Source organism: Zootoca vivipara, chromosome 2, assembly GCF_965207765.1.
Source record: "Zootoca vivipara chromosome 2, rZooViv2.hap1.1, whole genome shotgun sequence".
Classification (NCBI taxonomy): Eukaryota; Metazoa; Chordata; class Lepidosauria; order Squamata; family Lacertidae; genus Zootoca; species Zootoca vivipara.
The window spans coordinates 96054906-96082553 of record NC_142584.1 but is presented as its reverse complement, the minus strand read 5'-3'; the positions used below and the strand labels follow the sequence as shown (position 1 = coordinate 96082553).

The 27648-nt window shown below is 45.1% G+C and overlaps 1 protein-coding gene across 1 annotated transcript in view; it reads right to left on the bottom strand.

The window, feature by feature from the left end:
- The window catches only part of SUCLG2 (succinate-CoA ligase GDP-forming subunit beta), a 216954-nt gene extending 191703 nt beyond the window's left edge, over positions 1 to 25251 (bottom strand). The window contains exon 1 of the mRNA XM_035106696.3: positions 25146 to 25251. Within this exon, the coding sequence (XP_034962587.1) occupies positions 25146 to 25232 (87 nt within the window). The 5' untranslated portion in view covers positions 25233 to 25251. The remainder of the gene's footprint in view (positions 1 to 25145) is intronic.
- Between the last annotated feature and the right edge of the window lie 2397 nt (positions 25252 to 27648).

Sequence of the window (27648 nt, the reverse complement as noted above, 5' to 3'; positions counted from 1 at the left end):
CCCGCGGTTTCCCTGCTTCCCCCTTCCTTTCCCAAGCGGCGGCTCGGCTCGGCTACCCTGCCTGATCCCTGGCTTCTGCTTCCTGATTCCCCGCTCGAAACATCCCCCTCCCCACTCCCACTTGGCGAAGAGCTCGTGTTTAAGATGGGAGGGGGCTGTCTATAGCTTCTGTCCCTCACAATTATCATTATCATCATCATCATTTCCCCACACACTGTTCAAATCACCTTCAATTATCATATCTGCACAACTGACACGAGATGATTGGAAACCATGCTGGAGAGGAACAGAACTGAGAACAAGCGGATTTTGGAAGCACTGATAGCTTAAGTCACAATGGCAAGCAACATAATCACCTACTCGCAATGATCAAAGAGGCTGGCCCTAAAGATTTTTATTCCAAGCAAATGAAAGTCCGCTAAAAAAGCGTAGCCGTCAACCTTCCCCATTTTTTGCTGGAAATTCCCTTATTCCAGTGCCATTTCCCAATGCTATCCTGGATTGTTAGATATACCATAGACTGTCCTCGGGACAGGCGAGGCTGCTGATCCCTTATTTTCAAATCCGAAAGTTGACAGCTATGCAAAAGAAAAGGATGTCTGATTTCTTGCTTCCTGGAAATGCAAACATTGACTAGGCCTCTGGAACTTTTTCAGACATGCCCTAACGTTTACCACGTGGTAAGAGCAAGAGCAGGTAAGTGGAAGGCACGGTGAAGAGCAATTTTCCACCAAAACTCAGGAGGTCTTGAAGGAGACCCAGCTGCTGGCAATATCAAATCAGGCTGCAGTATTAGAGGTCATCGCCAAAGCAACTCATAAAAGTAGCCAGGCACTCATAAGAGGCAAGGCGGCAATGAAGAGCTTTTATAGGGACGTTCAGTGGATGATGGGAGCGCCCAGGTGTGCAAATCTTAATAATAATAAAAGGCGATAAAGTTAGGAAATGCGTCAGCATTTCACATTAAGTCCCCAAAAGGCACAAATGAAAGGTATAAACGTCTGAATTACACATGCATAAAGATACAGCAAAAGAAGCTGTTTCTATCTCAGAAACCACCTGTGAGTTTATCCATATGAGCATGCCTGACAACTTTGCTCCTTCTGCTTCTGGTGCCACACAACAAGTGCAAACCTGGGACACAGCCTTTTCAGTTGTGGCTCAACATCACTTGGGAGACCCTCCTGGCCCCACAGGCTTTACGATGGACCAAGAAGACAGTTCTGTTTCATAGAAAGCTTGCAAATTACTCCCATTGTATTGATCTCATGCTACAACAGTCTTTTCAGCCATTTTCGGTATGGTTTATTAGATTGTTTCAGTGTTTATTACGCATCATTCAATTGTTATTATATAGTAAACCCCACCTTGAATAGGATATAGGCAGCTGAAATATAGGTATGAGACGAAAAAACAACGAAAATACATTTTACTCTCCCCAGTTGAGAACAAACTCCCACCTCTGACAAGCTACTCCTGGGATTGTGTATCTGTGGCAGGGTTAGGCGAGCTGCAACCTCACAGAACTACCAATTCCCAGGAGTAAAAGTGACTGAACCATTTTTAGAACCAATGCAAAAGTTCAGTCCTCACACAAAAGCAACAGATCATCGCATGGATGATGTTTTACTCAAAAGATGAATAATGGCACAATCCTAATCATGTTCGCCCACAAGTTGTTGTTGTTGTTTAGTCGTTTAGTCGTGTCCGACTCTTCGTGACCCCATGGACCAGAGCATGCCAGGCACTCCTGTCTTCCACTGCCTCCTGCAGTTTGGTCAAACTCATGTTGGTAGCTGTCCAACCATCTCGTCCTCTGTCGTCCCCTTCTCGTTGTGCCCTCAATCTTTCCCTACATCAGGGTCTTTTCCAGGGAGTCTTCTCTTCTCATGAGGTGGCCAAAGTACAGTGGTACCTCTATTTACAAATAACTCTACTTACGAATAACTCTACTTACGAATAGAGCTCCGTCCGCCATCTTAGATGTGGTTTAGATAGGATTTTTCTACTTATGAATTTTTAGATAGGGTTGCTTCTACTTACGAATTTTTTCTCCCAATGCATTCCTATGCGATTCGACTTTCAAATTTTTTCGACTTACAAATGTGCGTTCGGAACGCATTAAATTCGTAAGTAGAGGTACTACTGTATTGGAGCCTCAGCTTCACGATCTGTCCTTCCAGTGAGCACTCAGGGCTCATTTCCTTAAGAATGGATTGGTTTGATCTTCTTGCAGTCCATGGGACTCTCAAGAGTCTCCTCCAGCACCATAATTCAAAAGCATCAATTCTTCGGCGATCAGCCTTCTTAATGGTCCAGCTCTCATTTCCATACATCACTACTGGGAAAACCATAGCTTTAACTATATGGACCTTTGTCGCCCACAAGTAAGACCTACTAAATCCAATAGGGCTTCTTCACAGATAAATAGGGCGAGGAGTGGCGCCTCAACTAATCTCCCTTATAAATAGCAAACTGCGGTGGTGGGTACCAACAAAATGGGTCCCCTGAGAAGCAAGAGGTAAGCATCAGCAGGTGGGGACCAATTCAGTAAACCCACAACTTACATGGGGGTTATGTTCCAGGGATCGTTCCTAAAGCCCATAGTCAAAACATATTGGGTGCAATAGTGGGCAGCATTGCCAAAGTCTTTTTTTTTCTTCAGATGCCCACCCCCTTACAAACATTTTGCCAAGCCCATAAAACTGTATGTGTGTAAGTTGCAGGTTTCCTGTATATATTTAAAAAGAAACTCTAATGTGGTTGAGAAGGGAAGAAAGACTAATGGGGACTGAGCATGCTGCCCAGTAGCCACAGAAAAACAGAAAAAGAAAAATGGGAAATTGGCAGTGGTAGAATGGGCTGGTTGGAGAAAATGGCTGACAGAAACATTGAGGAGAAGCTGCAACCTTTAGTTGCAGCCCTGCATTTCCTGTTAACGTGTCCCTAGCGATGATACCCGATTTTTAATAATAATAATAAAAGCTCATGCAGCAAAACAGGCTCCCGTGACATGACAGGTACCAACGCCTGCAAAGAAATATTTGCCATGTCAAACTGACCAGATTTTAAGAAAAAGAAATCTCTCTCCCTCTAGCTCTCTTTTATGAAAGAGAGAGATGTGGGAAATTGGATCCAAGTTTGCAATGCAGATGTAACTCACATTCTGAGCCGCTAAAGCAGAATGTGTCAGACGCCTTGCTTCAGGTAGCCTGTTGCACATCTCATCTGCATCTCCCCCCCCCCTTGGAAACAGGTGCAGCGAATCACATGAATATTCAAGCTCCTTTCCTTTTTACTGCACTCTTCTCACAACAAAAGTCTTATCTGAATCGCCCCCCCCCCAAAAAAAGCACACTAACTCCCAGAAAAGCCAATCCTGTTGACCTGCTTGTCTTGAATATGATGCAGTCCAAGCAGAAGAGGGAAGAGGAGGCCCCCAGGCACCACAGTTGCATGGATTAGCCCTGAGGGTGACACAAACCATAATCTCTTATCATTTTTCACCTTCCCCGGTTATTACCATCATCAGGCTTGCTTATCATTCCTGAATTACTCAGGGCACACAACATCCGAACGAGCGCTTTTATTTAAGCGGCTGAAAGTGATATGCCGAGAAGTAACCATTCATTTTCTGGCAAACATACTCTTTCATTTACAGTTCAGTCATAAAAGCCTAATTCAATTTAGGGCAAAGCGGGATATCATTTAAGGTCCATTGAATCCTGAAGGTCAGTATTCTTTCTACTACACACTCTTAAGATAAAGCCTAGTCTTCAGGAACTTAAAACTGCTTGGACATTTTAAAGTCGCATATTCATCCTGCAGAGCAAAAGGCTGGCGTTGCTTGGAGACAGGCCATGAGGAAGGCGCCCAGAATGCTGCCACCAAAAGTTAGACCTGTACAGACCCACCTAGCTGATAAGAATATACACAGAACCTTTGGTCCTTTCCCTTTGTTAGTCTTATTTATCTGCTACTGCTTCCCAGTGAGCTAGTTGAACCATACTAAACCACTGAGCCTCTTGGGCTTGCCGATCAGGTCGGCGGTTCTGTTGCTCTGTCCCAGCTCCTGCCAACCTAGCAGTTCGAAAGCACGCCAGTGCAAGTAGATAAATAGGTACTGCTGCGGTGGGAAGGTAAACGGTGTTTCCGCGCGCTCTGGCTTCCATCACGGTGTTCCGTTGCGCCAGAAGCAGTTTAGTCATGCTGGCCACATGACTCGGAAAGCTGACTGTGGACAAACACAGGCTCCCTCAGCCTGAAAGAGAGATGAGCGCCACAACCCCATAGTCACCTTTGACTGGACTTAACCATCCAGGGGTCTTTTACCTTTTTACCTTACCCGACCCATGGGATTTGGGGCTGCTGTTTTTCCATTCTGAGAAATAACATCCTAAAAAATAGATTTGTTACTGAGCTTTTCTAAAAGGTGCATGCAAACCCAACCCACCCACCCACCAAGACAAATTGTGCTTCTGTTCGTGATTTCCCCTCCCTACAGGGACAAATTCTGGATATTAATCATGAAAACTTTTCTTCAGGCAGATACTGTTACAATACGAAACACCTGCTGGCATTTATCAGTAAGTTATAAGAGTTAGGTTCAACATTATCAAAATCTATTGCGGGGAGGGAGAAATAAGAGGCTAAAGAACAATGAAACTTAAATATCCCTACAGGTAGCACCAGAAGCCTTCCAAAAGGAAGCCATAATCATAAGTGAAATCTTAGCACAGAGAACCGTAGGGTGCCTTCAGATGCCATCAAATCAGATTAAATAACAAGAGTAAGAAACAGGTCAGGTCTGTTATAGGTTTAAAGCAGGCATCCCCAAACTGCGGCCCTCCAGATGTTTTGGCCTACAACTCCCATGATCCCTAGCTAACAGGACCAGTGGCTGGGGAAGATGGGAATTGTAGTCCAAAACATCTGGAGGGCCGAAGTCTGGGGATGCCTGGTTTAAAGAAACACAATTAACCTTGACCTTCCCAAACAATTGTAGAATACAGGTGCGAGTGAATGGTTAGGACACCGAGGCTACAATCCCATGCATTTTCAGACAACTCCCACTGAATTTGGTAAAATTGTTTCAAAGTATGCATGCATAGGATTAAACTGCAAGGATGAAATCCTATGTACATTTATTTGGGGACCAGTCACTGGGATTTGCCAAATGTGAACATTTGACACCAAAGAATCAAGAATGACACTGAAGAATGTTAGAGAGAAGAAACCTCTGGTTTTTGATTGGCTGTACATCCCCCATTGGGACGCGGGTGGCGCTGTGGGTTAAACCACAGAGCTTAGGGCTTGCCGATCAGAAGGTCGGCGGTTCGAATCCCGCGAAGGGGGGAGCTCCCATTGATCGGTCCCAGCTCCTGCCAACCTAGCAGTTTGAAAGCATGTCAAAGTGCAAGTAGATAAATAGGTACCGCTACAGCGGGAAGGTAAACGACATATCCGTGTGCTGCTCTGGTTTGCCAGAAGCGGCTTTGTCATGCTGGCAACATGACCTGGACGCTGTACGCCGGCTCCTTCGGCCAATAATGCGAGATGAGCGCCGCAACCCCAGAGTCGGTCACGACTGGACCTAATGGTCAGGGGTCCCTTTACCTTTATACCCCCCCATTACTCCGCCCACTTGTCCCTGACCCCACCCACTGTTGACCTCCCACCCTGGCTTGGAATGTAGCCCCTAGGCTGAGACTAATTCCCCCACCCTTAATTCACAAATTAATTTACTGTTGCACCACTTTAAAAGGTTTCATTGTTGTCAGTCACTGTTTATAGTATTCTATTCATCTTTGTCTCGGTCCCATCTTCCCATGTTTTGATATTGTAGGGATTTTGTTTTACACCTTTCGTCTCGACTCGGGAGGGGAAAAAAGTGGGGAATCTTAAAATAATAATAATAATAATCTCCAGCCTTTTCAAGACTGCCCTTTTCTAAGCCGAGCATCTGCCTGTCTCTTTTCAATGACAGGCAGTCAACACTGTTAAACAAGACAGGAATAAAGCAGATGCAATGGAAAGTTGTTGAAGGGGGAGCGTTTTTTTCTCTCTCATTAAACTGTCTTGGAGACCTCCACGGACTTCAAGCAGGTGTCTGCCTAGGCAAAGATGTTCAACTGCTGGGTAGAACTTGCAAACGTGGGACTCATGGCTGGTTTTCCCAAGGATAAATAAGTAGGGCAAATGTGTTGTGTTTGTACTAATAAAAAATACTTGATGAGCATCTTCAGGTCTCCTTGTCACAATGCAGAGACACAGATTTAATCAAAGTGTCCGTCAAAGTGTCCAGGGAACTCAAAATTAGCAAAACCTTCAGATACCCTCCTTCCTTGCTTATTTGCCTGCACTGAACATTCTTAGAAGCCATCTTATGTGTATGGTGCCTGCAGGAAAGCTCCATGTACAGACCAGATAACCCTCGGGGTCCCTTCCAATTCTACAATACTATGAGAAGGAGGCCTGTTTCTGGAGTACTGTACAGCAAACGATGCTTGCTGCCGAGTGCCAGCAGATCAGGCCTCGCTGGGCACAGGTGACATGATCAGCTATGATCCAGTACAAAAGCCCACTGACCTCCACCACTAAGTGCCCATTCTGCCCAGCCTACCAGAACTTGTACCATGTTCATAGAAGCGAAGGAGTTTACAGGGAGTGTGGCTGCCTGGGACATTTTAAAATGTCACACGGCATTTTTCCCTCTGGGAGAGGTGACACCTACTTCTGGCCACACCCAGCTGTTCACAAATCATGGTGGGGGTTTATATAGGCCCCATGTCAACACAGTGGCTCAGTGAAATCAAGAGTGCAGAACTTTTGCTGGCCACTGGGACAGATCTTTATCCCCTGGTGTCAATATGCTGCCAGGCAATGCTGTGCTTTGAAGCCCAGGTTGTGGGGCCTTCCAAACAGGCTGTTTGAAAGCCCGCTTGCAAACAGCCGTGCACTGCTCCTTGATCCTTTGGTTTTCTGAGGTTCAAAGAGCAGCAGGGGGCCTGCTTGCAAAAGGGCTTTCAAACAGCCCAGCACACTGCTCTTTGAACCTCCAGTTTTCAGAGGTCCAGGAAGCAGCATGGGGACTGAGAAGTGGTTTCCCCAATGGATACTACTTCACCCTCCTGGTGCCGGGACGGAGCAGCGCTGGATTTTTTTTGGCGGGCTTTGCTGTTGTCTCCGAGAGCGAGTGAGGCGGCACTGGGGAGCCGCCGCCCGCCGCTTCCCTTCCTCTCCTCAGCTGCATCCGGGAGGTGGGTGAGCGAGCAGGCGAAAGGGACGCGGAGTGAGCCTGAGGGGGAAGTAGGTGAAGCGCAACAGCCGCTCTCTTGATGGAGCCGGGTTTCTCTTCCCTCTTCCCCCGTTTTCTCCTCATAGACACTCGGGAGGGTGCCTGGCTTTTGCTCTGCCCCCCACCCCACCCCCGAGCCGCCCTTTGGCTTCTCAGTTCCGGCGGAGCTGCTCCCCGGGGGGACATTTTGTGACATTTTGTTGCGATGGACAATTTTCCACCCATCAGTGTGCCTTGCTCCAGCAAAGGAACGATGGGAATCTCTCTTTAAGCTCCTGTTTGGTTTTGGGGGGGGGAGGTTTGAAGCCCTGCCCTCACCTGAAGTCATTATGACATCAGGTATAGGGCAGGTGGGTGTGGCTTACCCAAAGCAACATGGGGAGACCTGGAAGACCTAGCTTGGCCTGTGGGCAGAGCTCCCCCACTCTTGATATAGATCAGGCATAGGCAAACTACGGCCTGCCAGATGTTTAGGACTACAATTCCCATCATCCCTGACCACTGGTCCTGTTAGCTAGGGATGATGGCAAATTGTAGTCCCAAACACCTGGAGGGCCGGAGTTTGCCTATGCCTGATCTATGCCTGATACAGATGGTGTCATTTTCCCTACCTTGAGCTGCAAACTCACCACCAGCAAGTTTCACAGGCGATTGCATATATATATAGCTACAACGGTATTTTTTAAAAAATGCCTGCTTTACTGTCATTGGGCCAAATATGCAGCAATGGTTTTGAAAGCTGAAAATGCATTATGAGGTTGCTTTAAAAAAAGAACACACAGCCTCTGAACCACCTAATGCACAGCTTTACGGGGATTATGTTTGTGAAATTTTAATACGCAAAGTCCAGCAGCCTTCACTCAAATGAGTTAATTTTCTTAACCCAGAAGTACAATATATTGGGCTTCAGGCTTCAAAGCCTTTAACTGGCAATGAGCATTTCTTTCTTTCTTTTAATGTAACTCGTATAAAAGCACTGAAGATATAGGTGTGTCTGAATTTCAGAATAAAGACGCACATTGAAGGAGCACTAAATGGAAATACAGAATCATCTTTGACCTAGATGCAACTGAACAAAACTCTGTGTGTCCCTGGAGGAGTTATCGTGCAAAAGGGCCCTAAAAATTCTATTATGGTTATTCATTTACTTTCCCTGAATCCTAAACAAATTGGAGCAAAGGGGGCTCTGAGCCACACAGGTTTTACAAGGATGTGTTCCTAAGGTTGGTTCATATGGTGCCTTTAAGTTTGGGGGCTTTCTGGCAAGGTTATGAAAGTGCATTGCATGACTGGCCAACGTTGCCATATAAATGCTCTAAACCATGGGTAGGTAAACTAAGGCCCGGGGGCCGGATCTAGCCCAATCGCCTTCTAAATCTGACCCACGGACGGTCCAAGAATCAGTGTGTTTTTACATGAGTACAGGTGAAACTTGGAAAATTAGAATATCGTCGAAAAGTGCATTTATTTCAGTAATGCAACTTAAAAGGTGAAACCAATACTGTATATGAGATAGGTGCATGGCATGCAAAGCAAGATATGTCAAGACTTTATTTGTTGTAATTGTAATCATTTGTCGTTAGACGGGTCAATTATAAATGGAATGTAATTAATGAAATGTAATAGCAATGTTCATTTTTGTTTATTTTTGTAACTATTTATTTTATTACTCTGGAATTTCCAAAAGAAAGCATTTGTAAAAATTACAAGAAAAATAAAAAAATAATAAATTGCATTACTGTACTGAAATAAATGCACTTTTCGACAATATTCTAATTTCCGAGTTTCACCTGTAGAATGTGTCCTTTTATCTAAAATGCATCTCTGGGTTATTTGTGAGGCATAGGAATTCGTTCTCCTCCCCCCCCTCCAAAATATAGTCCAGCCCCCCACAAGGTCTGAGGGACAGCGGACCAGCCCCCTGCTGAAAAACTTTGCTGACCCCTGCTAGTAAACTTCACTACAGACACACATGCAAGGGTTCTTTTTATGCCACTCCATACCTGCCCTGCCACTTTTTATGCCACTCCATACCTGCCCTGCAGAGTTAATAACTTGCTCATAAATACAAAGAAAACAAAGGAGCTTGTGGTGGACTTTAGGAGACAGAGGAACAAGTTCCATCCACTTTTGATTGACGGAATCTGTGTGGAGAGGGTAACAACGTTTAGATTTCTAGGCATTGAGTTACAGGAGGATCTGTCCTGGAGTGTTAATACAAGGGGGCTTGTGAAGAAGGCGCAGCAGAGACTGTATTTTTTGAGAATTTTAAGGAAAAACCATCTTCCACAAAAGCTGCTGCTTGCCTTCTATCACTGTGCCATACAGAGCGTGCTCACATATGGTTTATGTGTGTGGTAGGAAGCTGTACTTCTCAGGATAGAGCAGGGCTGTGCAGAATTATTAAAACAGCAGAGAGCATTATTGGCTGCTCACTCTCCACCTTAGAACAAATCTACACCACCAGGTGCCATAGAAAAAAGCACTAGACATATCAAGAGATCCAACGCACCCTGGTCACCATTTGTTTCAGCTCCTGCCATCGGGACGGAGATATAGAACTATGCAGGCAAGAACGAGCCGTCTCAGGAACAGTTTCTTCTCTAGAGCGATTTTGGCCTTAAATGGAAAGCCTGGACTTTGAAGTCATCTTATTTTACTTGTTACTTTGTATTATATTTACTGTTTTTAATTAGGTTTTGTAATTTTGGATTATGCGGAATGCTTTATCTGAGTGGATGTAGCAACCGAGTAAGACAATAAATATATCTTATCTTATCTTGAGGTAGGAGACGATTTTGTCTACCTGGACTCCACCACAACCAGCAACCTCTCCATCGAAGCCAAGCTGTGTCAACATTTCTTGGCATGGCTATTGTTCCCCTGTTGTAATAAGAGAAAGAGCGACCACACTGTGTCCTAATGCAATCTCTGTGTTGGGAAACTCCCGGCAAACGGTGCCAGCGGCCAGACCAGGCTTCAATTTGCTGGATCTTCCTGGCAATCATTTGGCATAATGACCCATTCGCCGTCTTGATCACATGAGAACACTTACCAGATTCAGAGAGAGTAAAGCAAGGGGCCATTAGCAAGCCCTTCCCTTGAAATATGCCACCAGAGGAAAGCCTTTCGAGGCTTGATGCCAAAGAAACAGATCACCCAGGGACCCGAATGCGGTGCATGAATCATCGGTACATAACAGGGGACCAAGCATTCTTCTTCAGCAAACACGATTACTGAGTGAAGGATTTGACACCAAGGATAATGAATTGTGAGAGAGGTTCTGCTTTGTGTCTGAACATAATCAGCACAACACAAGCTACAGGGAAGTTCTGCCAATTTTTTCCCTCTCTCTCTCTCCTTCTCCAGTGAGGCACACAGAGAGAAGCATGCCTCCCTCCCAAGTCACTTAGAGGGCCTTCCGTGGTCCCAAATTCAAAACAAGGACAGGTTTCCAAACTGAAGACTGTGAAGGAGAGCTTGCAAAAAGCTGCAACGGTTTACTGGAGTCAAAGAAACAACATTTCTTGTACCCCACCCATCTGACTGGGTTGCCCCTAGCCACTCTGGGTGACTTCCAACAGATCTGAAAATATAAAACATCAAACATTAAGAGCTTCTCGATACAGGGCTGCCTTCAAATGTATTCTAAAAGTAAGATAGTTGCTTATTGCCTTGACATCTGATGGGAGGGCATTCCACAGAGTGGGCACTACTACTGAGAAGGCCCTGCGTCTGGTTCCCTGTAACTTCGCTTCTCACAGTGAGGGAATCGGAAGAAGGCCCTTGGAGCTAAATCTCAGTGTCTGGGCTGAATGATGCGGGTGGAGATTCAGGTATGCGATTCAGGTATACAGTGCCGAAGCCATTTAGGGCTTTAAAGGTCAACATACTAGGAACCAGGTTTTTTTCCAGGGGGTACTCAAGGATATGCACCTCTTTTAGTTGTTGTTAATAAGTGACGGTAACAACTTCATGGTAAGTACCAGCACCTATTTTTCTAGAAAAAAGGGGACCAATGTAGACCTTTTAGGGACAGTGTTTTGTGGAATTCCAGAGGCCACCATTTGTGCTTTCCAAGCTCTTCCAGCAAAAGCAAGGTTAATTTCCGCTTGGCAGTGCCAAGGTTTTGTATCAACCAAGAGGCCTTGTGGAGAGAGGGCTAACATGAGACGAGCCCTGCTCGATCAGATCTGAGGGTCAACCTGGCTTCCCACCAACCAGGTGATTCTAGGAAGCCCACAAGCAAGTCATGATGACAATCATTCTCCCACGGTGTGATGGCCCCTCAGCAACTGGTACTGAACACAGAGGCTCCATTTAACCACAATTGCACCTCCGTGGCATTCTACAATCCACTTCTAAACCCTCGGCCATCGCCGCGTCCTATGCTACCAAATTCCATCGCTTATACCAGTATTTATCAAACCTGGGTCTCCAGCTATCGTTGGACTACAACTCCCATCATCCTTGACCACTGGTACTTCTAGCTACGGATGATGGGAGGTGTAGTCCAACAACAGCTGGGGACCCAAGTTTGAGAAACACGGGCTTATCCGTTCCTTTGAAAAGTATTCCCCTTTCGCCTGCCCTTAATCAACAACCCATTAATTTCATTACATGGTGCAGAGGAAGAAAAGGGCCCCTTTATCCCTGGAAAAGACCCTGATGTTGGGAAAGATGGAGGGCACAAGGAGAAGGGGACGACAGAGGACGAGATGGTTGGACAGTGTTCTTGAAGCTACGAACATGAGTTTGACCAAACTGTGGGAGGCAGTGGAAGACAGGAGCGCCTGGCGTGCTCTGGTCCATGCGGTAACGAAGAGTCGGACACGACTAAACGACTAAACAACAACAACAAAATCCTCTTTCAAAACACCACAATTTTTTTGCAAACTTCTAGCACATCCTCCAAGCTGCATCCCCTAGCTCCACAACAATTTTATTTATTTATTAGATTCATATCACACCCTTCCTTCCCAAGGAGCCCACTCACCATCTTACATTAGAACCTGCGTAAACAATGCACCCACAACGGGATGTCGATAACAAGTGCTTTTGTGCACAGTTGTTGAAAGTTTCTTTGATTTTGTGGCAAAAGAACAAAACAACAACAAAAACAACCAACAAAACGACACTTGCAATTTAAATGTAGCATTCTCAGACAGGTTTTTAAGAGGTGGGGCCATGTGAGGGCAGGAGAGAAGGAATTATTTCTTGCCATAAGGCGCACCTGTTAATAAACTTTTTTTCCTGGTCATTGCAAATCCTGTATCTGTTTTTTCAGATACGTCAGAAACCCCAAAGCATTTTTAGTTTGTAAGAAACGATATAAAAGGAACAAGTAAAATTATGATTAACAACCTAGACAGTTTCACATGGTGTGACGCAGTTAACTGAAGAATGTTGCCTTTGAGAAAGTCTTTTCACTTGTATTTAGTAATTAGACACTGAATTAATTGAACATTTTTATCAACACATTTAATATTTCACATACTCTTTTGAAAAGGCTTTGGACTATATGAAGAACAAAGAACATGCATTTTAAAGCACTAGCTCTTACTTCTTTCAGCCTCTCCCCATCCAGGAACTTTTAAAAACTTAGTTACAATTGCAACATCCCTTTGCAAAATTGAAAGCTTGTGAGAGAATAGCCGGAGTATGCTTGGCTCCATAAAACAAACTATGTTTAAAGAAGAGAAAAGGCATTTTGAAGTTATGGCAGACAAATAAATACCAGAACTTGACAGCTTCTTTTACCCACAGCATTATTTACTGCTATTACTTTCAGCCTGACTTAACTGGTTTCATCATACATGAAAACAAGATCATATTTACATACTAAGCGTTAAAACCTACTGTAAAATCTGGCTATTATTTTTGCTCAGGAGCATGGAACTCCAATTAATTCCCCAAAATTATAGCAAATGAGCATTTTTATTTAAATCCACACTTCGCTTGCTCTAGCACTTTCCCCCAGGAAACAACAATTGAGTTTTCCAATCACAGAATCATAGAGTTGGAAGAGACCACAAGGGCCATCCAGTCCAACCCCCTGCCAAGCAGGAAACACCATCAAAGCATTCTTGACATACGCCTGTCAAGCCTCTGCTTAAAGACCTCCAAAAAAGGAGACTCCACCACACTCCTTGGTAGCAAATTCCACTGCCGAACAGCTCTTACTGTCAGGAAGTTCTTCCTAATGTTTAGGTGGAATCCTCTTTCTTGTAGTTTGAATCCATTGCTCCGTGTCCGCTTCTCTGGAGCAGCAGAAAACAACCTTTCTCCCTCCTCTATATGACATCCTTTTATATATTTGAACATGGCTATCATATCACCCCTTAACCTTCTCTTCTCCAGGATTGCCATTTGTTCCGATTTAGCACTAAAGAGTGGGTTTTCCAGGGCAAAGCAGTGGGGCAAAGGTAAAACTGCTTGGACTCATGCCTAGAAAGCACGGGACAAGTGGAAAAAAGCAGACGAGACCTAAGGCATGTAGGATCTGTGTTAGCAGCTTGTTGCCAAAGTCTGGGTCCAGATGAGCACCCTGTTATCATGGCCAGGACCTGCTGACCTTACATTGAAGACCACAGCTGGCCATTTTCCTTAATGCATTCACATTATCTGAAGAAGTGTGCATGCACACGAAAGCTCATACCAAAATATAAACTTAGTTGGTCTTTAAGGTGCTACTGAAGGAATTTTTTTATTTTGCATTCACAGAAGAATTTCTGACTGCCTTGGCTCTAGAGACAGAATTTATACATTACAGAAAGCACAGGTAAAGGACCCCTGGACAATTAAGTTCAATCGTATTCGACTATGGGGTGTGGCACTCATCTCCGCCTTCAGGCCGAAGAAGCCGGCGTTTGTCTGCAGACAGCTTTCCGGGTCATCTGGCCAGCATGACTTAACCGCTTCTGGAGCAACAGGACACTGTGATGGAAGCCAGGGTGCACGGAAATGCCATTTACCTTCCCGCCACAGTGGTACCTATCTATCTACTCACACCGGTATGCTTTCAAACTGCTAGGTTGGCAGGAGCTGGGACAGAGCAACGGGAGCTCCCCCTCAATGTTCAAAGTTAGCTAGGCGCTGGGAACATTTTGCACCCATCGCTCAGCCTGGACACTGAGGTCTTCCCCTGAGGGCCTTCTGGTGATTCCCTCACTGCGAGAAGTGAGGTTACAGGGAGCCAGACAGAGGGCCTTCTCAGTAGTGGCACCCTCCCCATGGAACACCCTCCCTTCAGATGTCAAGGAAACAAACTATTTGACTTTGGAAGACATCTGAAGGCAGCCCTGTTTAGGGAGGTTTTTAATGTTTTGTTGTTGTTTAGACGTTTAGTTGTGTCCGACTCTTTGTGACCCCATGGACCAGAGCACTCCAGGCACTCCTGTGTTCCACTGCCTCCCGCAGTTTGGTCAGACTCGTGTTCATAGCTTCGAGAACACTGTCCAACCATCTCGTCCTCTGTCGCCCCCTTCTCCTTGTGCCCTCAATCTTTCTCAGCATGAGGGTCTTTTCCAGGGAGTCTTCTCTTCTCATGAGGTAGCCAAAGTATTGGAGCCTCAGCTTCAGGATCTGTCATTCCAGTGAGCACTCAGGGCTGATTTCCTTCAGAGTGGATAGGTTTGATCTTCTTTCCATGGTACTCTCAAGAGTCTCTTCCAGCATCATAATTCAAAAGCATCAATTCTTCGGATTTAAGTGTTTTATGTTTTGCTTTTACTATTCTGCAGGAAGCCACCCGGAGTGGCTGGGGAAACCCAGCCAGATGGGTGGGGTATAAATAATAAAATTATTATTATTCTGGTTGACCACCGTAAGAACAGGATGCAGGATTAGATGGGCCACTGGCCTGATCCAGCAGGCTCTTCTTAGCTTTTCCAATCCTTTAGCACCCACCAAGATTCCCATCTTACCTATTATTAGTAGTAATAATAGTTTAATTTCTTGGCCACCCTTCACTCTCACATGCTGGGTCTGAACCACAATTGCCTGTTCTCACTTCCAAATCCATCTATCGCTATTCACTCACACACAATACTGGGTTAACTTGGGGCTGATTTTAACCCAGAATAACATAGTAAGAATTGGTCTATACAAAAGCAGGAAAAAAGTATTTGCAAGGCCATAACATATTGATTCCCCTTGTATTATTTAAAGAACATACTGGTATATTACACAGAGATCATCTGTGTTCCATTAAAACAGCTAATGGCGGTTTTAATTGAAATAAAGCTCTCTCTACAGTGAAGTAGTCTAAGATTGAATTGCAAGGAGGAGGAATTGACCTCAGAGAGTAAACTTGCAGCTGAAATTCTGATCACAAATAAATGCTACCCTAAAACTATTAAAGACTAGTTTAAATCTCATTTGAAAACAATATTAGCATTATAGTTGATTCAGCATGAACATTCATTTTCTTCTCATTAATTAGTAGAGAAAACAGATAAGGGCTTTGCTCAAAGGCCCTTTTATAAATCTAAAAATCTAAAATAGATTTAAAAAACAAAACCCAACAACCTATGTTTATGAAAGATTTCAGAAACAATTAGTCCAAACTAAGCCAAATAACATTTTGGTAAGATGATATGAATAGGACTGCAGACAATTAATTAGTAGCTTACTCAATTCATATATTTGTTGGTTAATTGGTGTGAGCAAAGGCCAAATTTAAACAGTGAGGTAATCAATTAAGGGCATACACATGTTTAAAATATATTATTTAGTTCAGGTGTGTTACTTTTCAAGCAGTAGCCTGACTGAGGAAATATTAATTAATTGTGTAAGCAACTATAAAATGATCAGACTGTTTAATTAAATCTGCATGAAACTGAATTTAAATGTCTTTTTTTCTTAAGCGCAAAGTCTCTTTGTTTCACAGGAAGCATCAACTTTGAAGAGGCACTACCCACGGCCTCATACATAGGAGGGAATGCCTCCTATGAAAGCACTTGTCTGCAACACACTTGTATTAAAAAGCATTATTTCTAAAACCTGCTGACCAATTAATAGGAAAAGCTTCTTGATCAAAACATTGCAGCCCTATTTACTATGCTTATGAGCTATGTAGCCCTGTACTGGTGTTTTAATATATGCTGGAAGCCTCCCAGAATAGCTGGGAAAACCAAGACAGATGGGCGGAATAATAATAATAATAATAATAATAATAATAATAATAATAATATATTTATTATTTATACCCCACCCATCTGGCTGGGTTTCCCCAGCCACTCTGGGTGGCTTCCAACAGAAAAATAAAATACAATAATCTATTAAACATTAAAAGCTTCCCTAAACAGGGCTGCCTTCAGATGTCTCCTAAAAGTCTGGTAGTTGTTTATCTTTTTGACATCTGGTGGGAGGGCATTCCGCAGGGCGGGTGCCACTACCAAGAAGGCCCTCTGACTGGTTCCCTGTAGCTTTGCTTCTCATAGCGAGAGAACCGCCAGAAGGCCCCCGACGCTGGACCCCAGTGTCCGGGCAGAACAATGGAGGTAGAGACGCTCCTTCAGGTATACTGGACGGAGGCCATTTAGCGCTTTAAACGTCAACACCAACACTTTGAATTGTGCTCGGAAACGTACTAGGAGCCAATGTAGATCTTTCAAGACCGGTGTTATGTGGTCTCGGCGGCCACTCCCAGTCACCAGTCTAGCTGCCGCATTCTGGATTAATTGCAGTTTCCGGGTCACCTTCAAAGGTAGCCCCACGTAAAGCGCATTGCAGTAGTCTAATAATAATAATAATGTCATTGAAGTTTGAAAATATCCAGCTTACTCTGCCCAGCAGTTACCCAGCTCGCAATTCACAAACACAGGGCGAGTTCCTTTCCCACGGGTCTTCTCCTCACAATGAAGTTAAGACTTCCGTGAACATACTTTTCTCTTTTGCTCCTGTGGAGTCTGCATTCCAAAAACCAGGAACACACACACACACACACACACACACAAAAAAAAAACCAACACCACTGCTGCTGTGTTGTTAGTGGCATATTCAGCCATTGCACAAATTGATTTCGACTTCTATCAATGCGCGTGTCCAGCGTTCAAAATTTGCCAGGCGCATTTTGCACCTACAGTGGATAAAGAGGAAAGCAAACAGGTACCACTTCTAGGCAAAGCCATTGTGGGAGCATGACATCATAGTGGCCCCAACAAAACACATCGTGGCCCAAAGCAGGACTTGCTAAGAGAGAACCTATAGAGAACGAAAGCTTCAAAATACTGAAGTGAAAGATTCTGAAGCCATCTTTTTTAATAAAAAAACAACACCAAATTGCTTGAAGCGGAAACAAATACTCTTAGTTTAAACTCTCATTCAAGTTCACTACACAACTGGATCATGGCGTATGCTTGCTGCACATGCATAATGTATATAAGGCCTTTATGAGCAGGGGAAAAACACTATTTAGAAAAATGAAATGTGACCATTAGCGGGGGGGGGGGGGAGGCTTCAGGATCGACGAACCAACTTAAAAAATTCACAAAACAAACCAATTAAGAAGCCAATCGTAATGCAAGCTACCATGATGCACAACATAGCTATGTGGAAAGGAAGGGGGTGTTATGCAATTGTCTAGACAACAATTCCCCCCCCCCACAGCATGCACAAAAGGAAAATGCTACCTGGTTTAGAACAACAATCTGTACGTCTTAAGCATTTGCAGAGGGCATTCATAATTGGTGACCTAATTATAATTTGGGGAGGGCAGCTCAAGCATCACTAGAGGATAGAAAGGAAAATATTTTAACTGGTCAGGTAAGAGACATGATTGAAAAGAAAAAAAGAAAAGCAAGATTTATTTATCGCTTCCATTTCAAAAATTTATATTCTACCCTTCAAGGGTCAATTGGGATTTCCAGGGCAATTTCAAGCAGTTGACAGCTCCAGACATTAATCATTTTTATAATACGTTTAAGATGCAAAGACCTTGGCAATATTTTGCTTCTTGTCTATTCTTATATGAGGTTGCAATGTTATGCGTATTTATTTAGAAGTCCCGGCGAACAAAATAAGACTTGCTCCCGGGTAATGATTCAGAGGCTTGCACTGTGAAAGTTCTACCTTTACAGACGAGAAAACAAGAACAAAAACTGGCACTGTAGAATCATGGCATCATAGAGTTAGAAGGGACCCCAAGGGTCATCTAGTTGAACCCCCCTGGCAATGCAGGACTCTCAGCTAAAGCATCCATGACAGACGGCCATCCAACCTCTACTTAAAAACCTCCAAGGAAGGAGAGTCCACCACCTCCCAAGGGAGTCTGCGCTAAAAACCACGCCGCCAGCAGCATTTCTTATATTATACAATTGATCCACCTAGCACAGTACTGTCTACTCTGACTGGCAGCAGCTCTCCAATCTTTCAGGCAGGGTTCTTTCCCAGTCAGGAAAAGACACCGGGGACTGAACCTGGGGCCTCCCGCCTACAAAGCAGATTGCTCTACAGCCCTTCACACCACTTGGGCACGAGAAGCTTCCATTCGTCTAGTAAGCATCCCTAATGCATCTTCCAAACAGGGTAGGCTAAAGTGTGAAATGCTAATGTGGGGACTGGAAACATGGGACCCATCCAATGGCAACCGGGGGGGGGGGCAGAGAGGAAGAAAGAAATGGGGTAGGAGAGGGGGGAGCGGATGCCCCACACAATTTTGGCTCCACCCTCACCCACTACCAGCATGTAGCCAACCCCCAAGGGAATGCAGACATCTCCAAAAGTTTCCCTTCCTCTGCTAAAAGCATAGGAAGCAATGAATTAGTAATTTGGAAAGGACGGGGAATGAATAATTGTGCTACCCCTCGTCCTCTTCAGACATTCGGCATGAATTCACCTAGGGGCAAATACCCAGCTGGTACGTAGCCTAATCGCCATTAGCCTACCTTCCTTGCATGTAAGGCTACCAACCCATTCCCACTCTGCCCCTGTGCATGTTTACAGTGAATGTCTGAAATGGACTTCTGTGTTTTATCCTAAAAGGCAGCTGAGAAAATTAGCATGCAAATTCCAACATTATTATTATTCCACGTTTGGAAATCCACTGTTGCTGGATGCTCTAATTGCGGAGCGCTAGACTCTGTATAAGTTAACAACAGCTCCAAGTTTCGATAACTCATAAACTGGACATCAAAACTAGACAGGGGAACAGGGGACTTCTGGCCAACAATCTCTCTTTTTATTTAAAAACAACAACAACCACCACACACATACGCAGTAAAATAATTTCATGTGAAACAATATCGGCCTCTTTAAATAGGAAATGATCAACAGAGAGCAGAAGGCTATATATTCTGGAGTGCCAGTGAGGGCACGCTCTGTATAATACCATGGTCTTATGGCAGAATATAATGCAGAGTAATAAGGTCTGTAATCATTTGGTACCAGCTGCTTTCAGGGACAACCTTGGCTCAGGAGACGGACCTTCTCAATTAGCAAAAGGAGAGGCCCGATGCCACAGCTCACCTATGTATGCAATGATCCAACCATGATGCTTCTTGTTTCCTGACGAAATGCAATGCTAAGAGCACACATGTCCTTAGGATTTAATGTACACCTGGGCTAGGAAGTTTGTTAGACCTATAAGTCAATGAAGACCAATTAACAGCATTTGTGCCACTCCAGGTGGTGCAGTTTTCAGCATCCTTTCATCCCGCTAAATGTTTTTACTTTACCATATGCCATCAGTTATGCATAAAAAACAACAGCTAAGTATCAGCTTTTTACCTTCAGCAGAACTGAAGTTATGTAGGGAAGGGAGGGTGACGTGATTTAAGAAATCCAGCAGACAACTGCCAAGAGAAAATATGGAGCAAACACATCTACAGACCATTATGTACCCTTGGGGCAGGCATCTTTGAGATATTGTAGTGCAGTAGCACCTAGGCCATTGTTGCAAGCATATACCAGACTAGTGACTAGATAACGTTGCAAGCATATTCTGGGAGTGGGGTGGATCTGGTCAGCCGCTCCTATGAAAACCATCTTCCACAATGGAAGATCCACCATTAATTCACTAGATACAGTCATGGGGAAAAGAAAGTTGAATTATGTGGTTTTACATATGAAGTCATAATAACAATCACCTGTTCCTTAGCAGGTCTTAAAATTAGCTAAATACAACCTCAGATGAAAAGCAGCACATGACATACCGTGTTTCTCATATTATAAGACATGTCTTATATTTATTTTTTCCTCAAAAAAACACACTATGGCTTATTTTCAAGGGATGTCTTATTTTTTTCCTCCTCCTCCTGCCGCGGCCGGCATTGCTGCTGCGCCTATCACTATGTCTTATTTTCGGGGTATGGCTTATATTCCTTGAATGCTTAAAATCCTGCTATGGCTTATTTTATGGGTATGTCTTAAAATATGAGAAACAGGGTATTACATCATGTCATGATTTATTTAACAGAAATAAAGCCAAAACGGAAAAGCCATGTGTGAAAAACTAAGTACACCTTAGAATTCAATAGCTTGTAGCTTAAGCAGTAATAACTTGAAGTAATCGTTTTCTGTAGGACTCATCATCAGTCTCTCACATTGCTATGGAGGAATCTTGGCCCATTCTTCTTCATGTTGCGTCAGTTCATTGAGGTTTGCTGGCATTTGCTTGTGCACAGCTCTCTTAAGCTCCCGCACAGCATTTCAATTGCATTGAGCTCTGGACTTTGACTGGGCCATTGCAACACCTTGATTCTTTTTCAGCCATTCTGTTGCAGATTTGCTGGTGTGCTTGGGATCCTGGTGCATGACCCAATTTCAGCCAAGCTTCAGCTGTCGGGCAGATGGCCTCACATTTGACACTAAAATACTTTGGCATACAGAGGAGTTTATGGCTGGCTCAACGACTGCAAGGTTCCCAGGTCCTGTGGCTGCAAAACAAGCCCAAATCATCACCCTTCCACCACTGTACTTGTGCTGATATGCTGTTTGGTTTTCACCAAACGTGGCGCTGTGCATTATGGCCAAACATCTCCACTTTGGTCTCATCTGTCCAAAGGACATTGTTCCAGAAGTCTTGTGGTTAGCTCAGATGAAACTTTGCAAACCTAAGCAGTGCTGCCAAGTTCTTTTTAGAGAGAAGAGGCTTTCTCCTGGCAAGCCTTTCAAACAAACCATACTTGTTATCTTTTTCTAACTGTATGTACTGTCATAAACGTTAACATTTAACATGCCGATGCCTGTAGAGACTGAGATGTAACTCTTGGTGTATGTGGGGTTGTTTGTTTGTTTTGTTTTTTGTTTGTTTTGCAATTTCTCTGAGCATTGCACGGTCTGACCTTGGGATGAATTGCTGAGACGTCCACTCCTGGGAAGATTGGCAACTGTCTTGAATGTTTTCCACTTTTGAATAATCTTCCTCAGTGCAGAATGATAGACTTTACATTGTAAAAAAATTCCTTCCAGTAGCACCTTAGAGACCAACTAAGTTTGGCATTGGTATGAGCTTCCGTGTGCATGCACACTTCTTCAGATACCAATGACAAACTTAGTTGGTCTCTAAGGTGCTACTGGAAGGAATTTTTTTATTTCGTTTCGACTACGGCAGACCAACACGGCTACCTACCTGTAACTAGACTTTACATTGGTTGGGGGTGGCCTTATAACCCTTCCCAGTTTCATAGGCAGCTGCAATTGCTTCTCTAAGAGCATTGTGTCGTCTTTCCTCCTTGGCACTGTGTTAAAACACACCTGAATGCTCCACACCAGCAAACTGTTGAAACTTCAGCTTTTATAGAGATGGGCACTCTTGCTGATGATCAATTAAGCAAGAGCATTTGATTAGCAGCACCTGCCTGCTTACTTAGCCTCTTAATTCCTGTGGAAGCAGTAAGGGTGTGCTTAGTTTTTCACATGTGATTTCTCAATTTTGGCTTTATTTCTGTTAAATAAATCATGGCACTATGTAATATGTCATGTGTCATCATTAACCTTGAGGTTGTATTTACCTAATTTTAAAACCTGCTAAGGAACAGATGATTTTTTATTACGTATTCATATAGAATAATAATAATTATGTTTTTTATTATTTATTTATACCCCACCCATCTGGCTGGGCTTCCCCTGCCACTCTGGGCGGCTTCCAACAAACATTAAAAAACATCAAATATCACAGATTAAAAACTTCCCTAAACAAGGCTGCCTTTAGGTATTTTCTAAATGTCAGGTAGTTGTTTATCTCTCTGACCCCTGATGGGAGGGTGTTCCACAGGGCGGGTGCCACTACCGAGAAGGCCCTCTGCCTGGTTCCCTGTAGCTTTGCTTCTCGCAGTGAGGGAACCGCCAGAAGGCCCTCGGCACTGGACCTCAGTGTCCGGGCAGAACAATGGCGGTGGAGACGCTCCTTCAGATATACTGGACCGAGGCCGTTTAGGGCTTTAAAGGTCAGCACCAACACTTTGAATTGTGCTCGGAAACGTACTGGGAGCCAATGTAGGTCTTTCAAGACCGGTGTTATGTGGTCCCGGCGGCCGCTCCCAGTCACCAGTCTAGCTGCCGCATTCTGGATTAGTTGTAGTTTCCGGGTCACCTTCAAAGGTAGCCCCACGTAGAGCGCATTGCAGTAGTCCAAGCGGGAGATAACCAGAGCATGCATCACTCTGGCGAGGCAGTCCGCAGGCAGGTAGGGACTCATCCTGCGTACCAGATGGAGCTGATATGTAAAACCACAGAATTCAAAGAGGGTGCACTTTCTTTTTCCCATGACATTTGACAAACTCTCTCACATATCCTCACACTTATGCAATATAGGCTAGACCTGCACTGCCCCATCCTACAGGGTTACAGTTAGCATTACTGAGCTTATGCATGCAAGTGCTTTAAGCTGCATCACTGCTAGTGCTGCTGTTATTCTGCTATGAAGTGTCAATCTAGGCGCAGAGCCGGAGCTCACCAGGCCTCAGTCACAGAGTTTTTATCTGTGATGTCACGGCACACCCTTAGAATATCAGAACTAATGACCTGAGGGTACAAACTCCACGCAGCCACATTTATTCTGTTAAACGAAAATGCAAGAGGTCAGTGGGCGTGTGCCAAGGCCACAGTTTAGAGGGCCACCCATTGTCAGGCACCCACTGGCAACCCACAGCCAGGCAGAGGGTCAATCACTGACCTGAGGGCCCTAGGCCAGTTCCCCTATTTCTTGAAGGTGAAAGTGGCTGGCGGCAGGACCACCGTCACAGCCACGGCCCAAGGGAAATCACATTCCACGAGCTGCTCCAAAATACTATCAGGAAGAAAAATTAAAAACAAAAGGGAGCCCTGAAGTGGAAAAAAGCATTAAGAGAGATCCAAAGGGAGTGGGGGGGTGGGGGAAGTACAAATGAAGATCATAGCGACGGAAGACAGGAAGAGAGCTGTAATGTGGGGATTGGGAAATAAGAGAAAAATAAATAAAAGTCCAGAACTCTGGGGCCAAGGACAGGAGTTGTTTGCATGAGCTGCAATGGCAGAAGAGGATTAAAAAAAAGGAAAGATTTATTGTGGGGCCTGTGGGGCTCTGTTGCCTCCTAGAAACATTGGAAAATGCCTCATTCCCAAAATCAGAAACCAAAATTGAGTTCAGCATCATCTACCCTGACTGGCAGTCAGGATTCCCGCTAGCCTCTCTCCCAGCTCTACCATAAGAGGTTGAGGCTTGAATCACAGACCTTCTGCATGCAAAGCAGATTCCCCAGGACTGAGCTACGGCCCTCCTCAGAATAGTCCACCAGTACCAACCGCTGCCTAACCTGTGACACAGAAACAGTAGCTGCCACCACCACAGATAAGAAGGCCTCCTTCTTTGTGCAGTGAAGTTGGCAGGGTGGTCAGAAGTTCTGTCTTCTATTCACACACTTATTAAACATGCAGAAGAGGGGCCGTTCTCTTTTCTAGCTACCATGCAGTGACAGCTGAAACACTTCCTCCTCTTCATTTCCTTCAGCAAGCAAGCAAGCGTTGAGTTCAAGGAAGCCACCAGCTCCGCTTGCTCTGGGTGGATTAGATCCTGCTGGGGCAAGCAAGCGGTTTCTCCTCCATCCACCACCTGCCCTCTGGGCTGCGCAGCGGAAAGGGCCAGCCCCACAGCATCTTAACGAAGCCCAAACCAACCTGATGGCAAGCTTATTAGCTGCAGCCTCCTGCACCGGATGAGCAAAAGGTAACAGAAGGGAGCTACAGGGAGCTCCACTGCCTTATTTTTCCCATGGGAGAGCATGGCCACACTCAAGCACCAGAGAAGGTGCAAAGCGGTCAGTCAGTACAGTATTCCTTAAACCACTTAAACCAGGGCTCAGCTGAGATTGCCTGTTATGAGCAAGGCAAAGGAAACTGCACCCACTGGGTGGCAGGATGAGGCTCCTTTACGGGAGTCAGGGGATGGACACGTTGCCAATAATCTTTCAAAGTCTAGCCCTGGTTGGTGTGGTGTGGTTTGAAAGGCGAGGCATACAGTAAACTGCCATTCAAATCAATGGGACTTGCCTCCGAGTATACACGCCTAGGATTGTGTATCAGAGCAAAAGCTTGTTATGCGCTTCGAGTGTTTTGAGCATGAACAGAGTGCCTTTCAGTTATCACGGCGAACGGGTCCAGTAAATATGTACTGTATATATAAATCAGCACAGGCTAAATAAGGTATTTAAACACGCTCCTAGAAGAAAAGGCCGAGAGGAAAGCCGAGCTCGCAGAACTGCCACCGGGACCCCTTGCCTAAGAAAAGCAGCAACAGCACCCAAAGGAGACCCAGGGCAGTGAGGGAAAGCTCCGCCTAAGCCTGGCCAGCCGCTCCAACCCTCCGCCGGGACGCTGCGGCGCCCGGGCAGGAAAGCCGGAGACGCCGGGAGAGGCCGGGCGCACTCACCGGGCTGCGCCTCGCCAGCAGGGAAGCTCTGAGCAAAGCCAAGTCCCGCAGCGCTGTCCCAGCCTGGCTTGCCATGGGAGACGCCATCTTAAGTCGGGCCACACGTGGGCAGCGAGGAGGGGCGGCTGCCTGAGCGGAGACAGCCCAGGGGGCGGCCCCGGCGAGGAGGCGGAGGCGGCGGCGGCGAAAGGAAGGCGCCGGCGCTACCCCCGCGCCGTGGCGGAGGCGTCTGCTTGATGGGAAACGCGCCCTTGCGGAGCTTGGAGACCGCTGCTTGGGGACGGAATAGTGCAGCTCTTTCCGAGAGGAGTAAGAAGCGGGAGCGGCTTGCCTTCGCCCGCTTCCAGCCGCTGGCCCGCGGCGACCTTTGAGCCACTCCAGTGGCCCCGAAAAGCGCCTAATGCCAGGGCGACCGGCTACACCGCCTCGCCATGCTTCCCGAGCGCGCAAAAACGCACCCGCGCGCCATGCCCAGATTCAGGCGCCAGGGCAACTCTTATACTGCTTTGAAAGAAGGTGATCTGCACAGAATACCTTGCTGCAGCCGGGGAGTGGTGCTCCCGTGCCCCCATTTATGTGGGAGCGAGTCCCAATGAAATCGAGCTGATTTCAGGATGAGCGTTCATTTCTATACCGCTTTATATTTTGAAGGTAAAAACTCCAAAGCGGTTTACAACACATTAAAACATCCAACAAGACAATCCATAATAAAAGAAATTCAAGCTTCAGGGAAAATATTTCAGATCCTCCTCTTCCCCATATTATGATGATGAAGATGATGAGGATTTCTTCAGTTTGTCATCCGAACATCACAGAGCGATTCAGAGGACACAAATACAAAATGAGAACACAAAATACATGATACAAGAAAGTCAGACCAATAACCTCCCTCCCACAAGTACGTTTAAAAGCCCAGTTTAAAAGCCCATGGAGTGTTCCAAAGCCGGGTTAGAGAGAAACATTTTTGCCTGGTGCCTAAAAGAGATGCAATGAAGGAGTCAGATGAAGAAAAAGAAGAGTTTGGACTTGATATCACGCTTTATCACTACCTTAAGGGGTCTCAAAGCAGCTAACAATCTCCTTTCCCTTCCTCCCCCGCAACAAACACTCCAGGGTCACCCAGCAGCTGCATGTGGAGGAGCAGAGACGCAAACACGGTTCACCGGTCCACCGCTCTTAACCATTACACCATGCTGGCTCCTATGAACATTCATAGGGACAGCATTCCACAAGACTTTGTAAGAAGAGGGCAGTGGACAGCTTTGGGCAGCAAGGATGACTTTTCCTATTTCAAACATAGAGCCACTTTGTGCATGACGTTTTCCTGATTATCTGTGACAAATCTCCCATGTGAATTTGCTGTGGCTTGTGAAGTGCCCCAGAGCATGGGGGTCAATGCATGGACTTCATATGTGTAGTGACCCTTGTATAACGCTTTTATTACAAGCATCTCAGGCCCCTTAAAATTAATCACCCATGAAGACTTTTTAACCAGGATGGCTATTAAAAAAGAGTAATGAGCAGGTGCGTGTTCTACCCTTTCAATACGTACTTATTGATGCAATGGGAATTCCAGCCTGTGCTCACTATTGTAATAACAACAACTCATAGAATCATAGAGTTGGAAGAGACCACAAGGGCCATCCAGTCCAACCCCCTGCCGAGCAGGAAACACCATCAAAGCATTCTTGACATATGCCTGTCAAGCCTCTGCTTAAAGACCTCCAAAGAAGGAGACTCCACCACACTCCTTGGTAGCAAATTCCACTGCCGAACAGCTCTTACTGTCAGGAAGTTCTTCCTAATGTTTAGGTGGAATCTTCTTTCTTGTAGTCTGAATCCATTGCTCCGTGTCCGCTTCTCTGGAGCAACAGAAAACAACCTTTCTCCCTCCACTATATAACATCCTTTTATATATTTGAACGTGACTATCATATCACCACCTAACCTTCTCTTCTCCAGGCTAAACATACCCAGCTCCCTAAGCCGTTCCTCATAAGGCATTGTTTCCAGGCCTTTGACCATTTTGGTTGCCCTCTTCTGGACACGTTCCAGCTTGTCAGTATCCTTCTTGAACTGTGGTGCCCAGAACTGGACACAGTACTCCAGGTGAGGTCTGACCAGAGCAGAATACAGTGGTACTATTACTTCCCTTGATCTAGATGCTATACTCCTATTGATGCAGCCCAGAATTGCATTGGCTTTTTTAGCTGCAACTCCCAAGAGGTTCTGCTTGCAAATTTCCCACGGGCATCTGGCTAACCACTAAAAGAACAAGATGCTGGACTAGATCAGCCTTTGGCCTGATCCAGCTGTGCTCGTCTTGGTGCATTCAAAAATTACCTTGAACCTTACTTCCTTCATTCCAAACATCTTGTTAAGATTCTTAATTTGCAAAGCCTTTCGGAACCGACATCGCATTTCCCCCTCATTTCCTTATACTAATGCTAATGCTAATATAGCCTGTTCATTTCCAATAACTTTTGTATAGGTCCTTTTCTGA